The sequence below is a fragment of the Typopeltis vanoorti genome, chromosome 3 (assembly GCF_054136105.1).
Source record: "Typopeltis vanoorti isolate ZY-2024b chromosome 3, IOZ_Tvanoo_1.0, whole genome shotgun sequence".
Taxonomy (NCBI): domain Eukaryota; kingdom Metazoa; phylum Arthropoda; class Arachnida; order Uropygi; family Thelyphonidae; genus Typopeltis; species Typopeltis vanoorti.
The window spans coordinates 141,807,618-141,823,533 of record NC_143551.1 but is presented as its reverse complement, the minus strand read 5'-3'; the positions used below and the strand labels follow the sequence as shown (position 1 = coordinate 141,823,533).

Sequence of the window (15,916 nt, the reverse complement as noted above, 5' to 3'; positions counted from 1 at the left end):
TGCACTACTTCAGCTGATAGTTGAAGGAATCAACATCCTAAATTATCACTTATCCAAGAAACTAGCAGACATTCAAGAAGTCAATAGAAGTAACTGCTCTTATACATAAAAAAAAAAAAAAAAAAGGGGGGGGGGGAGTGCTTCATAAACAAAAGTGAAAATATCACATTCAACGAGGAGGAAGGTTTATTAGTTAGCATTAATGTAACTGCCCATTTTACGAATATTCTAATCAGTAATATGATTGTTCTCCTATTGAAATTTCCACCTGATGTCATGGTCTTCTTTGCCCACATACTTTGCTCTGGTTATTTCATTTGTCAAAAAATTTTCTACCTACAAAAAGAAGGTATGGCAACAGGCTCACCACTCTCCTCACTAACTAACTAACTTTTACATAAACTTCAAGCAACGAGGTCTAGATTCAGCACGTCTAAAGTTCAAAGTTCACTTATGCTGACGATATATTTGCTATTTGACCCCACTGCTGCCAAATATTACATACATTCTAAACCACCTGAACAAACAATATAAGCACATCCAATTTACCATTTGAAATTGAAAACAATAACTCTGTTCCTTTTCTAGATCCATTTGCCACATGTTTCTTTAGGCTGTCTTTCTTTTGGTCTAATGTAAACCTTACACAGAGGCCAATACATACACCAAGACTACTACCACCATCCAACACAAAAACTAGGGACCATCAGCCTCCTCAAGCAGCATAGAGCCCTAACAATTTGCTCTGAACAGATGCTGAAGAGTGAATACAAAATTGTAAACCAAATTTCTATAAAGAACAGCTACAACAACAATAAAAAATGGCACACAAGATTCTTTGCAATAATGCTACTAAAGATAAAAAAAGAATTACAAAAATGTAATCCTTTTTTTAATGCCATAACCATTCCATACATTAGGGGAACATCAGAAAAACTAGATAAAACACTACATGAATACAATATTAACCTGGCATTAGTAAAGTGGGATGTCACAGACCCCCAAAGATTTTAAATTGACTAATTTTTTAACAATGCGTGGCAGTGAGTCATGCCTCAGTATAGCTTCCCGTCCTGTAACCTGCTACTCGACGCCATGGACGACAGGCTGTTGCATGCAAGCAAGTTCAGTGTGCAGAGGTGTAAAGTGTGCTTGGGTCCACCAGACCCCACCTTACCAAAAGTGTGACTATATTTACTTCCGGAATGTAAGTTTTCATGTATATTCTACTAAAATATTATCGTTACTGCTGTATCTTCTATATTTTTATATACCAACTATAAACAAATATGCTTTCGTAAATATTTAGAGGGTATTTTGAGAATAATATTTTTTTTTTACCAGATGAGTTACAAGCAGGAAGAACAGAGGTTATGTCAACTTATAGATGATGCTTTGAAAGATGAGGAGCCATTTAGCAGAAATGATGATAGTGAAACTGATTTAGAATTAGTAACATGAGTCTGACACAGAACAAGACTGTGAGGAAGACAGAGAATCCTCTAATATTGATTTCTATAATACACTACATTATTTGAGTGGTAAGGTGGGACCCCACCTTACCACTTTTGTTACGTTTTCCCACCTCACCAGCACCAAGTTAAATGCACATTCCCACAAAATTAAAAATCATAATTATCTGATCCAAAGATCCCCTTCATTACCTTGCCCATCCAGAGGTTTACAAAATCCATTGCATCTGCAACTTACTCTATATAGGGAAAGCAGAATGCATGGTTCCAGTTAGAAAAGATGAAAAAAAATAATACAGATCATGCACTCAAAATGTGTCAGAGTGATTCTGAAAGGCACCAAGTCCCTACACCATACCAAAACTTGGTTTTAAAGAAAATTCCTTGAGATGCAATTCATCAACCCAGTCTCAACAAGAATGATGTATTAGCAATTCCTAAAGTCTGGGAGACTTCTCTACAACTGTTACAGTATTCAGATATTGAACATTAGAAAAACAAGATGGCAAAATCCCAACAAAGAAAATTGGATCAGTGGACAGAACCTAAAGATAACATGTAGAATAAATTGATGTAGTTCAAGTTTTAATTTTTTTATTATTTTATTTTATTATATAATTTTTATTTTATTTAATTCTAAGTTTTTAATTTCAAAACAATTTTAAAATTTCCCCTCACCAGAGGTCAGCCTAGCATAAACAGTTAAGAAAGCAGTTATACTATAGCTTACTTATGTGTATTGTTATGTAGCTTGTGTTAGTTTATATATGTATTCCTGATGATGACGTTGATATAGAGGTCGAAATGTGTTATTGCAATTGCTCTAACATACTGCATATGGGCCTAATTCCTGCTTCCACCTTATCTTTGCATCATCAACAAACAGCTGTATGTTGCTCGTTAAATTCTTCCCAATGTTATTATAATAATGACTGAATAGCAATGGACCAAGGACTGGTCCCTGGGGCACACCACTGGTCACCTTAAATCTTAGACTTGCATCTCCCATATATCACTTTTGATATGTCGATCAACCATCCCCTTATCCAAACTAGTAGTTCATAATCCAATACCATACACTTCAACTTATACGAAAGCTTTTCGTGTTGAATCTTCACCAAACTTTGAGCAAAGTCTTCAGTTGTGATAGTTGTAGCCATTCTCCTTGTCTAAATCAAGTGCCACATTATAAAATGCTAGCAAGTTACTCAAACATTACCTTCCCTTGGTAAACTCATGTTATTCATTGCAAAGTATAGAATCTCTGTCAGTCCATTTTTATATGTGATCTCTTGTAAAGTTTTCCAAAATCTTCACCACTTCAGAGATACTAATAGGTCAATAGTAGAACAATCAGTCTTTGCACCACCCACGTGCAATGGGATTATCCTATGTTCTTTCTACTCTTGTGCAATCATCTGTGCTGAGGCTCAAAATGTATACACCCAGGTCAAATTAACAGCCGAATGTTCAGTTGAATGCTTTTAGCATCCATGCTGACATTTCATCATTTGCTATTGCTGAACTCATATTTAGTTTCTGTAGCATGTCTAGTACCACTTCCTCATACACCTGAGTTGTTCCTCCAGTGCTTAGAGGTTGTATTGAGCTCAGTGTTGCATACACCAGGTTGACAGCTTTTAGTAAAATAGGTGTTCATTAGTTGCACAATCTCATTTGTATTTACCATTCATTCTTTCTTTTACTTGCAGCATTATGATAGAATTCTTTTGGGTTGTCTGTAGCCGTCAAAGCCAGTTTCTTTTCATGCTTAGACTTAACTTTCCATACAATAGTTGTAACATTTCTGGCCCTGTGTCTTATAATTTTCATAATTGACATCATCTTTATGCACAACAATATTCTTACCACATCTTCTTAAGAATCTCTTGCTTAATAAGATTGCACATTCATTTCACTTCCATTGAACTCTAGAGATGCATTCCAGTATTACATCATTGATGTGTTTTTTTTTTTTAAATAATTCTCATGCACTGCTGAAATCTTTCTCATCTAGTAACCAGTATACCATGGGATCAAGCATAACATTCTCCTAGTTGGTCATAATTTTCTGCTTTTATGTTCATCATATAACCTTTTCTAAATGAAATATTGATACACTTGCTTACTCCTAGGTGAGTCCAGCATGATCACCAATTGGAGGTAGAACAGTTTCTTTTACTAAAACTGTAATCACTTATGTTATTATATATTATGCTATATACTGTATTATATAATCCACTAACAAGAAGAATTAAGGAAGTTATCATTCTGCTTTATAAGGCCACCTCTGAATTCACAAAAAAAATAGAACATTTATCCTGCAGGATGGATTGCCACATGGATCTGTTCTCATCCCAGCTTTATTCAACCTGTACACAAGTGATATCCTTTAAACAGCTAGTCGAAAGTTTATCTATGCTGATGACATAACTATTGCCACCCAAGACAGTACTTTGAAGTCCTGAGGAAACACTGAGCAAAGATCAGCGCTCACTACAAAATTACTCTGAAACCTGGAGTCTGATCCCAGCAAAACTGCTGTTTCTGCTTTCCATCTAAATAACCACAAGGCTCATAGAAAACTAAAAATAAACTTCTGCAGCAGAACTCTAATCCATGAAAGTAATCCTTGTTACCTTAGTGTCACATTCAACCATAGTCTAACTTACTGAAAACATTTTGAAAAAACTAAAAGATGTCTACCAAGAACATCATAAACAAACTAATAGAAACACCTTGCAGTTGTAATGCCTCAACTCTTAGAACATCAGCCCTGGCTTTGGTCTTCCCTGTTGTGGAGTACTGTTCACTAGTTTGGTGCCCAAGTCACCACATGAGTCATGGACACATAGCTTAACATAACAATGAGAATCATCTCTGGTACCTTAAGATCTACTTCTTTCCCATGGTTACCTGTTCTTTTGCATATCACTCTTCCATGCTTCAGAAGAGAAGAAGCTACCATCAAAGAAATCAGAAATAACATGCTTTCTATACATCAAGATCTCTTCAGCTCCAGCTTGTCACCTTACCTCCAGATCTCCCATATGGCTAGTCTAAGTACCAGATGATGATCTCCAAGATAGGTAGAGAAGATTCTGGAATGAACTACAAACAAGTACCTGATTACAGACCCTGCTATCAAATCTCCAGGATAATCTCCTGTGACACATCTGGAGGCCAGCTAAATAGAGTGAGAACCAGACAAGGCCGCTGTGCCCACTTATTACATTTGCGGGGAATTTTAGTTGCCCTTTTGCATGCATGGTGCTATGCAGACTATGCATATGTCACTGATGGCTGACCCACACATTCCTTCCCTGGAGTTCTCAGAAACTTGCATTTAATCCCAGATAGTGCCATCTGTTGGTTAACTGAACTGTCTGTATATAGTTCATTAATTTCTTGTATTTTTTATCATACACTAAGTAAATGAAGGCCAGCTTTGGATCATTTTGCTTAGGTCTAGTTACCTGAGTTTCTTTGGCATGAGAAAGTGGAAATGGTCTGTGGAATGCCCCCTATAGAACAGACTGAGGGTTTTCTGTTGCAGAAGTTGGTTGGTAGGCAAAAAAGATGGGAATATAATTTAAAAAAAATAAACATTTCTATCATATTCCCCTCTTTTAACTTAATTTACTAAATTAATAATAAAATTCAGTTTCTTATCCCATTCATGTGCCCTCTCCTATCCTAGGAGGTTGATTACCATGATGTGACTCGTGGTTAACTATGGGCGTAACGACATGGTGAGGAACCTATCTCTTCTACATATTGTCATAAGTATTCATGGCTGTAAATCAGTCTGTGTTCATGGGACTGGTTTGCCTATTCTGAGAGATGAAAAACCAGAGTTTTTCAGTTTCAAATTCATTTAACTTACTAAATTAAATTGATTTCATAAAATTGATACAGAGGAAATTTTTTCAAACACTTGGCTGGAGATTATCCCTGGAAATTGTGTGGTTAGGTCAGAATTAGATTTCCTCATTTTGAAGAGTGGTGAATGAGTCGAATGGATTGCCAGTCTCTTCCAAGTGTTTTGTCAGTGAATATGTTTGTGGAGAGGTTAATTGGTTCTAGGAAAATTTGCTGCAACATTTATGCCGTAAGACATTTTGCATTAATTTTTGTAAATATTCAATGGATGATAAAGGATATTATAAAATCATTAAAAAGGCAAATTTTTATTAAGGTGAATGTCAGTGATGCATAACATAATGAAATCATTTAAAAATTATGTAAATTAAAAGAGATGCTGTGTAAATAATTAACTTTTTGCTGCGGATCATCAATTCAACAAATCAATTCATCTGTTTGATAGTGTAACTTCAAACCAACGGCAACAATTTTGTGATAAAGATTTTGTGCCATATGAAATAAACAACCTGTTATAGTTGTTGATGAAAATATGTTAGAAAAAACGTTGATAGTTGCTTTCTCAAAGGCAACCATTAATGTTTCGGGATCTAATGATGAACGTAAGCCCTTTAAGACACTGAATAATCTGCTATAAGTTAATTCTGATTTGCCAGGAAGCAAAGCAGAAAGCTGCTATGGAATCCTTAAAGGTCTCATGCCAGTCCCAAGTTAGGACACTCATGCTCTGACCGCAAAGAAAAAACACGATTGTTATCTGATGCATATATGATCAACAGCTACAACATGCCTGCTGGGATGTTGCTTGGATCAACAAGGTCTGCGATACCAATCGAGCGATTCCATATCATATACTCATTACCTGTTGTGATATCTGCTTCAATTCTTCAGTCAGTTCCCAACACTATCTAAATCTAGCTTTTTTACATACTTGCTACAGTATCTTGTCCATCGTTGTACAGTTTTATCTTCATCGATACTTTGCCTTTTCATCTTTAACTGTAGTCTGTTTTGGTTGCCACCTTCTATTAATGGTTCTAATCATTTTGCACACCTCTCTAGTTTTATGCTCTCCATAGTACTGTTCTATATTATTGCATTGGGCTGACTTTTTTTTTTCACCTCATTACACTTTCTTCTATATTGGTCCTCTGTTTGTTCTGATGTATCCCTCATTATCTTCAACATTCTTTTCTCCTGTACTAGCTTCAGTGTTTCTTGTCTAATCCATTTCTTCTTGATCTTCTCTTCTTCTGGTACTGTTTCTTCAAACATCTTCTGCTGCCTTCATTACTCCTTTCACTCTTAGATTCCAATTTTTTTCTTTGTCCACGCTTTTAAGTTTCTCCTCTAACACTGTTCTGTACCTTCTTCCTATTTCTGCTTCACTTATTCTTTACTCTTCGTTTCTGATGTTGGGGTTTCTATTTTCTTTTTTAATTTCAACTTGATGTTTGCAATCACTAAACTATGATCGGAGTCTGTATCCGCTCCTTGAAAAGTTCGATACTGATGTTATCCATCTTCTTTTAATCATATCAATCATGTTCTTGCTTTTCCCATCATTTGATCGCCACGTCCATTTTCTACACTCCTTTTGCTGGAATCTTGTGTTACAGATCATCATAGATCTGTAACACAAGATTATACAAGATGTGTTACAGAACATCATAGATCTGTAATATGTTGAACTGACTCTTTCCCAACAATCATTATATGTTCCGACTTTGGCATTCCAATCTCCTTCAATAATTAGTACATCTTGCTTTGGTATTGTTTCTATTGTCTCTGTCAGATCTTTGAAAATAAGTCAATCCTCATCTGTGCTGTCAGATGTGGGTGCATATATCTGGACTATTGATATAGTAAATGGTTTTGCTTGAAACCTTGCTACTATGATTCGTTCATTGACCGGTTTGTAGCCTGAGAGTGCTTTTCTAGCTTTTTTGTTTAGAAGGAAACAACTCCTGCTTCATGCCATGACCATATGACTGCATCTATTTATCTTTCCTGCTGATGTCCATCGGAACTCTGCTAGTCCTAGTATATCACACCGATATATCTTTATTTCCTCGCGGAGTAATTCTAGTTTTCCTGCCATCCAAAGTGTCCTTACATTCCATGTTCCTACTGATAATAGTTCTGTTAGTTTCAGTTTGTTTCCTTTCGATATCCCACTTTTCAATTCAACCCCGATCTCTCGATTGGTATCACGGACCTCATTGATCTGGGTGACGTCCGATCCGGCATGTTGTACCTGTTGGTCATATAGGCATCAGATAACAATCGTGTTTTTTCTTTACAGTCTGAGCATTGGCACTCATCTGACTGACCTTCCTCCTTTATCCAGGCTTGGGACTGGCATGAGACCTCTAAGGTTTCCATGGCAGCTTTTTCTTTGCTTCCTGGCGAATCAGAATTAACTTACAGCAGATTATTCAGTGCCTTAACAGGCTTACGTTCATCATTAGATTCCGAAACATTAATGGTTGACTTACAGTATTTAAATGAAATTTGCAACCCATATCAGCTGAGTGAAGCAGCATTTCTGTTTTCTAACCAACAGGCCATGGTTTCAAATATCACTATGTCCTAGATTTGTGAAAAGTCTTTAGGGGATAAATAATTTTTGTCACCTGGTGTTTGCTTATTCAAAAGTCTGAAGTAATTTGTAAAAGTATCTTGTCTAGTCTCTATAGCAAGAGAACCATCTAATCTTTGTTACACATTTTGATTCCTTGGGTAGGCTAAGTTTACAACCTTTCATAGGTATGATATTCACATATGTAGTGATTATTCTTAAAAATTAAAATTGCTATAAAGAATAAGAAGAAAGAGCAGAAGAACAAATTGTGACATACTGTTGTAACTCTTTCAAATGTCTTTGATAAATTCACAAGCACTCTACTCTAGATATAGCAAAGAACATAGTGAGCTCGCTTACTGTAACAACCTTCCACACAGTTCCATAGTATCACTGCCATTCTAAAAGATCTTTGTTATAACTATTTGTTTGTTCATTCAAGTTTGTCATAATGAGAGTTGACAATAAAATGCAATTCAGAGTCATTACAATAGCTGTGTAAAATCGTGTATTCAAGGAACTTTATTCAAAAACCTTTTGTATGCAGAGTTTACTGGTAAGCAAAATTCACTAAAAATACTTGTGGGTAAATAGAGAAATTTTCATATTTTTAATTTAGAAATAATATTTTTTGTATATTACTGAATATTGTTACCTCAAAGGGTTTTGTAAAAGAACAGAAAAATAAGTGTAAGATTAATTGTCTAAAGAAACCTCTTGGTCACTGGTAATTCCAGATGGATTAAGGTATTAACAAATGACCTGGGGCAACTGCAACCTTGCGGGTCAACAGTGCACAGGGGTTTCCCGTCTGAATGCAATGACCGAGAAAGGTGGCGGGTGCAGACCACCAAAGTACCAAGGGGCGATAACGTAAGCGAACCCCAAGGTCATCGGAGCCAGATAAATAGCGGGTTGCGATGGCGAGAAAGGGAGTTCAGTGTGACGATTCAGTTTGGTTCCTGTCAGGGCAGTTTGTCCATTCCCGGGTCAGCGAGAAGTTTCGAGGTCATGTGGGGTTCCGACTTGAAGTTACGATGTATGCTACGGCAGTGGAGTTTTGCTAACATCTTGAGAGATAATTTGTAAACACCACTGGAGACCTCCATTCCAGATAGAAAATTGCCGAGGGACCGAAGCGACTAAGATAAGCTGTTTTAGAAGAAATTAGATGCCAATTTTCCATGCCGGCACATTCCTGATGTTTGCTGATATTAAAGAAGGATTTCACAAGCCCCAGAAGAGTTACCCGAGTTCAATGCTAACGTCGAACGATAACAGAAGGAGATGATTTCATGGAACATTCAGAGAAGTACAGACTTCTGTTCAAGTAAGTTCTTTCCATTGCTTAACTAGAGAAAAAGATTGTGATGGTGATTTAGTTAAGGGACTTGTTTTATAGTGATACTTGAGGAATTTAGGCCTTATGCTGATAGTTGAGATATTTTGTTTTACGTGAGAGAAGGTCTAGTTAAAAATTTAAGGTGAAACATCGTGTATTCAATGTTATAGCTATTGCCTAAGACTGCAGAATGTTATGTAAGATTAATCTGAGTATAACCAAGTTTAACAAGAGAAAATTATGGACACGTGGTCTTACTAGAATTGAATATGATGAGGAACTAAATTGTAGATGTAGTCATTAGTTGTAATTTGAAGCATAGAAGCTAATTTACTTAGAACTTAAAATTGACCCAGTGTACATTTCATTGATGTTAAATAAATTGTTTTCTTGTTTAAATAACTTGCCTGATTTCTGAGTCCAATGCACTACTCATTAAACTTGAATCTGTGTGAGCCTTAAGGTAGATATTGTAACGACTGCATAACAGAAAATTTAAGTTGCTAGACTTCATTAGAATTAAGAGGGAGAGAGATTCAGTGTATTTTACTGTGTGTGTTATTCTTTTGGAGGGAGATTCAACTCCTACCCACGAATTTGGTAGTGGCAGCTAGAAACTAAACACATTTTCCAAATTCAGTTGAGAATAAATACCAGTAGGTCAGACAAAAAGATTGGCCCAGCTCAAGCGATTTCTTTGTTCTGTAAGTTTTGCACACACTTTATTATTTGTGGCCATAAGTCAGAAGTATAATAAGGGTCAAGAAGATGAGCTTTAAACTAGATAACTATAGTTTTTTACAAAGGCGCAGAAGACAAGATATAATTGAAGATTTGATAACATATTTTAATAAGATAATAATAAAATTAACAGATTTTAACAGCTGGTTTTATGCAGAGGTGGCAGAATTTCTCCCACTCTGAAACTTCTGTTTTCATTTTTCAGATCCATTTGATAGATATATTTTCTTCATAGCTTTATTGCTTCAACCACAATTCCAATAATCCTGAAAGTCAACAAATAGGATTCAAAAATCCGAATTTTTGAAGTTCATTGGCTATTTTATTTTGGGTAATAGTGTTTTTGAATCCATTCAAGTTAAATATTTTAATTACCTACAAACTGAAATTTCATTGAGCATACTTGTTATTCTTCATTAATATTTGATAAACAACTGCTATGCAAGTTTGACTAAGTACATTTATAAATCAATTATACTAACTTTCAGAAAGTAGATAAAGCCTGTTGATGAAACTGCAGTTACAAGTGTTGAAAGGACTTCCAAATGCAGTCAGTTTTTGCAACAGAACTTCTCCATTGAGTGCTCCTATGCTTACATAGCATTTGCCAGACCCATCATTATCAAAAAATTCAAAACAAATTGCAACTAGCTGACAGGTACTAGTAACTCAGCAACATAAAATGGGTTGTTACATTTCAGCTGCTTCTCCTAATTTTTGATATATTCTTGAAAATATTGATTCTCAAAGTTGTAGGAATTCTAGCTTTCCTGTTCCTACATACCTTCATATAAATGAATATGAAAGGTATGCTCAATTTTTTGCGTGAGCGCTCTTTTCAAAAGGAATCTGTTTTAAATTATCTATAAAGTAGATGAAATAATCCTTTGTCACATTGCCTGCAGACTTTGTAGTTTCCCATCTTGGATAATATATAAAACAGTAATCATTTTCATTAAAAGCAATAAGTTTAAGATTTTAGTTCTCGTTACTTCGTTATACTACAAAAATATTTACTTATTTCATTTCAGAGGGGCATACGCAATGCTGGAGGAATCCCAACTTTAGTACGGCTATTAAGGAAAACTCCTGATAATGAAATTCGGGAATTAGTTACAGGTATATTGTGGAACCTGTCCTCCTGTGAGGTAAATATTGCTAACATTGAGAGCTTATAAACAAATGAAAAATCCAGTTAGGTAACTGCTGAAATGTTGACCAATTCTATGTTGTATTGATAAGTTATTTTATATTTCTAGAAAAATTATTTGTGTTGTAAATTACTACAGTAAATGGAATTACTAGTTTTGTTACTAAATCTTATGGCTTCTGAGTAAATATATAATAAAAATATCAAGCAGCAAACATAAACTAAAACATTACTTAAACAAAGCTATGTAGGATCCATTACATATAAATACATGGGATGCGGCATGAGTTAGTTGTTCAAAATTCTAACAGATGGTTGGCTGTAAAGTGCAAGTCTGACATGGAATGATGAGCAATTCCCAAATATCACACATGATCAATATTGGTTCCTATTCGGCATGTTATGTGAAAAAATAACTACAGTAATTCTTTTATGTTGCAAGTGGTTTTGTTGTCTAAAAGCACAGAGCTCCTGTTTCACTCAATATTGTATGGTGTATGTGGAAAAAAATGAATGCCAAGTCAGTTTTCTTCCTTGTTGTTGTTAATATATTCAGTGTGGTGAAAATTTTTTCACTTGGTTATAACTATAAATTAAAGATGCCAACTCGTATATAGAGGCTAATGACCTCACATTGCTTGCCTTAGTATTCCATAATGCAAAGCACATATCCTTATAGACATGTATAACACTATGCATTATGGGAAGAGTCACTACCCAGACTGGTTTTGACCTTTATTGAGGTGAAAAGTAAAGGGATGATTATCATATGCCTAGAGTAGTTAGTATACAGAGCCTGATAGTATTAGGAGAAAGAAAAAAAACAGATACATAGTATGAGAGACAGTAAAAAGGTCTAAACTCTTTTATATCATCATATAGCCAAAGGCTATCAGTTTTCCTTTTTCACCAATCTTATATAGATGCACGACCAAAAGAAAAATTGAAACTAATGCTCAAAAATGACTGATACTCAGGTGGTTAGCCTTATCTGAGTTAATTGCCTTGAGTTGGCCTTCTCAAGGTGGTCTACACCATGAGAAGGTTCTTGCACCATGTAGTCAAAAATTTGATGTATCCTAGAATGCTTCTTTCTAAATACAAAAAATCGTCTGACTGAACAATAAAATTTCCACGATACAATATTATAAAGCATTTGGATGTCATATTGCTGGTTTTCAAATCCATGTTTCTTTCCAACCTTCCATAAATGGTATTTTAATTCATTATAAAAATCAAAATTCTCTTCCCATTCTGACAGGTGGTTGGTACTGCAAAAAAATAACATGTTCTGTTGTAAGTAATGGAATGTCCAACATGACCAAATACTCAGGGCAAGAAGGCAGCTGTAGAATGCATGTTTTCTACTGTTTCCAATCAGTAACAGATGTCACATATTGGATCTCCAATGTTAAAGTATCTGCATTTGATGGTATTGATTGGAAGGCAGCCATATGCAATTCTCCAAGCAAGATTCCTCTTGTTAAGGTATCCTTGAAACTTCAATAAGTTATGAAACAAAGTATTGTTGTCAGTATCCAACTGTGGAAGTTTGCGACAAAAGAAATTAAAGATTTATTTATACCAAATTTTACTTCTTTTAACGGAAAGAATGTCAATGCCAGAATGTTGTAGCAGTCTTAGAGTTAAACACAGAGTGTTGTAGTATTCAGAAACAATCTCAACTTTTGGACCTTTTTAATCATTTACTCCAAACACAGGAAGATGAAAACCCAGGTAGTACACAAGAAGGTCTGCACATGTGTGATTGATCTGCAATATTTTGTGGATTGTTGAAGCTGTGTTGCTAAATAGCAGAATTTTAAGACTGTAAGCTCAAATCCTCCATTCTTCTTTGATGGTTGAAGAAATTCTTTTTTTAACTTCTGGGTATAGGCTGGACCAAAAAAATTGCACAGGTTTACTATATAATTGCTTTTCTTCACCTTCTGTGATATCTATAATGGCTTTAGAAGAAAAGGAAAGTGGCCCTATTTTCCAGTGTTCTAAGGTTTCAGTGTTCTTGAACTAGTAATATTGAGTAATTGGAGAAGGAAATTCCAAGTATAATGAGGAATTCTTTCTTAGGGGTTAGTCCAAAAGGAATATCTACATGATCCCACTTTCCAAAAACTTAATTTTGTCTTGTCTGCATTAGTTATTCCACTGATCTTTCTGAATTTTTCCAAAATATCAAAAAATGCATATGGAATCATTACCCTTCAAAGTGCCCACTGCATCATCGGCATATACTAATACCTTATTTTCCTTCATAGTTGAAGGAACTGTTATTCCTTGCACAGCATATGTATTGTCAACTTCCTGTAAGAAAGGTTCAAGAACCAATGCAAAGAGCAATGGACTGAGAGCATCCTTGCTTGACTCCTTTTTGAATTTTGACTGGGTCTGACAGAACCCATTAACTTGGAGGCAGGTAGTTGAATCGGCATGAGCTCCTTTGATAATGGATAGCAGCTTTTTACTTATACCATTTTGCTGGAGGATGTGGAACAGAAAGGGATGCCAGACATTATGAAATACTTGAGTAAGATCTACTGATAGCATTACCATTGACTGCTTTTTTTCTATTAACTAAGCATATTAGATGACATAGCAAAGACAGATTAATTTCTACTGCTCAGCCTGTAACTCCATGCACCTGTGTGCTTTTAATTATGTTGCTCATTCCCACTTTGAACCTGTTATTGATAATGCAGAGAAATATCTTGTAGTCAGTATTAGATAGAGAAATAGGTCTCCAGCTGCTGAATAAAGTGTGATCTCTATTAGGTTTTGGAATGATGATATCGCTTGCTATGAATTCACTTGGTATGTGTCCTGACAAGAGAAAATAATTAAATAGTATAAGTAGAATCGGAAGAATAAAATCCCAGACCTTGCAGTGAAGTTCTATCCCTAGACCATCAGGTCCTGGGGATTTTCTTATCTGGCATTTGTTATAGGCTGTGGTAACTTCAGATACTGTAATGGGTCTGTCAAACCTAACTTGGATATAAGGGCAGGAAAGCCATTAATGTTTCATGAGTTATAATTTCCAACAGTACCATTGTCTTCAAACAGATGAACACAAATTTTATGTGTTGATTCAAACCATCAACACAGATTTGAGTGATAGTCTTTTTTTTTTTTTTTTTTTTTGCAGAATTTAGTGGTCTATTGAATAATGCAGTTGAAGGGCAATCTGCTAAGTACTGTTGTATTCTTATTTTAAAATTTCTTTCTTCTTGTTTCTACCTTTCCACTTCTATCTCTATGTTAATGTTTCTAATGATGTTGCTACATTCTATACCATTGCATTGATTTGTTACAAACCAGCTTCTCTCTTTATATTTTCTTTTCAGGAAAGCCTGTTCCTTTCCCCATTCCATCATATTCTTTTTTACTGCTTGTTTGAATTTTAACCACATATCCCAATTCCAGGTAACATTATTCCAATTCAAACAGAGAGGGTCTGGAGTTAGGTTGAAATGATTAACGTCTCCATGGTCCAGAACTGATCTCTACTTGTTCCATGCAGTGGGACTTAAGTAGAACTGGATTATGATCTGCATGTTGATGTCAAAATACTTAATCTGAATTATCCTGTTTATAAAGGAAGAAGAGATATAAATTTGATCAAGACAGGTACCAATACCTTGATTCATGTACGTGTAAGCCTGGAGATTAGGATTATGAATCCTCCATTGTTGATACATATTTTTAACTATTCCACCCTGGGATGTCCTCCTATTTTGTCTAATCTGGGGTTTTCAATACAATTCTAATCTCCAGCTGCTATGATGTACTGGGCTCCATATAAATATGGCTTCAATTCATGGAAGAATTTTCATCTAACTGTTCCATTGGATGGAGCATAAACATTTATAAACCTTATTACACATCCACAGTATTTCCAGTGTCTATTGTCATGATTCTCCCTTCTGCATCCCTTTTGGATATTACAGAATGACTCAAGGAGGGGAAGGGGGGGGCATTCTGTAATATAATCTTTATATCTTCAGAAGTATGTTTCTTGGAGAAACAAAAAACCTGATATTATAGCATAGCATAAGTTTCCATATAGTTTCTTATTTAATTTGCCTGTGGAATCTTCGTACATTTAATGAGTAATGCAGAAAGGAGATGCTATGATTAGCGAAGTGTTACTGGTAAGTCTTTAACTTTGCTCATAATTATTGCATAAGTTGGATTTAGGGAAAAGTGATTACATTTAGCTGACATAATTTTGTTATTCAAAATACACTGATCATGCAGCATCCAATTATACTGACATTATCATTGTTATGCAGTTGGATATACTGGATACCTTGTTTCTTGGCTAGGAAGCCAACTTGCTGACTATTTGGAATGATTCAGAGTAATTTAATGTTGGATGTACATTATTCAAATTCAATGCTTGCTATTTGATCCAAAGCTCCATTCATTAATATATCAGAAACGTCTGTGTTCATGGTGATCAGATATGATTTGCCATCAATCAGGAAGTTTGTAGGGTAGACTGCCAGTGTCTAAAACAGACATTTTTACATAATTTCTGTCTCATGCAGACTTCTTGCTCTGAATTTTTTGCATCCAGTAAATGTCTTGATCAGTGGAAGTCATCTGGCCTTCTGACGAGTTGTTCATGGTGATCAGATATGATTTGCCATCAACCATGTGTCCCAATGACACCAAATAAAGACTTCTTTATCATTGGGACAAAATCTATCAATTTCCTATTTAGT

General features: G+C 35.3%; 1 protein-coding gene across 6 annotated transcripts in view; it reads left to right on the top strand.

The window, feature by feature from the left end:
* Window positions 1–15,916, top strand: part of LOC150108619 (catenin delta-2-like) — a 593,872-nt gene that overhangs the window by 362,267 nt on the left and 215,689 nt on the right. For all 6 annotated transcript variants that reach the window (XM_090390888.1, XM_090390887.1, XM_090390891.1 and 3 more), the window contains one exon: window positions 11,053–11,169. In XM_090390888.1, coding sequence (XP_090247014.1) covers window positions 11,053–11,169 — 117 coding nt within the window. The remainder of the gene's footprint in view (window positions 1–11,052; window positions 11,170–15,916) is intronic.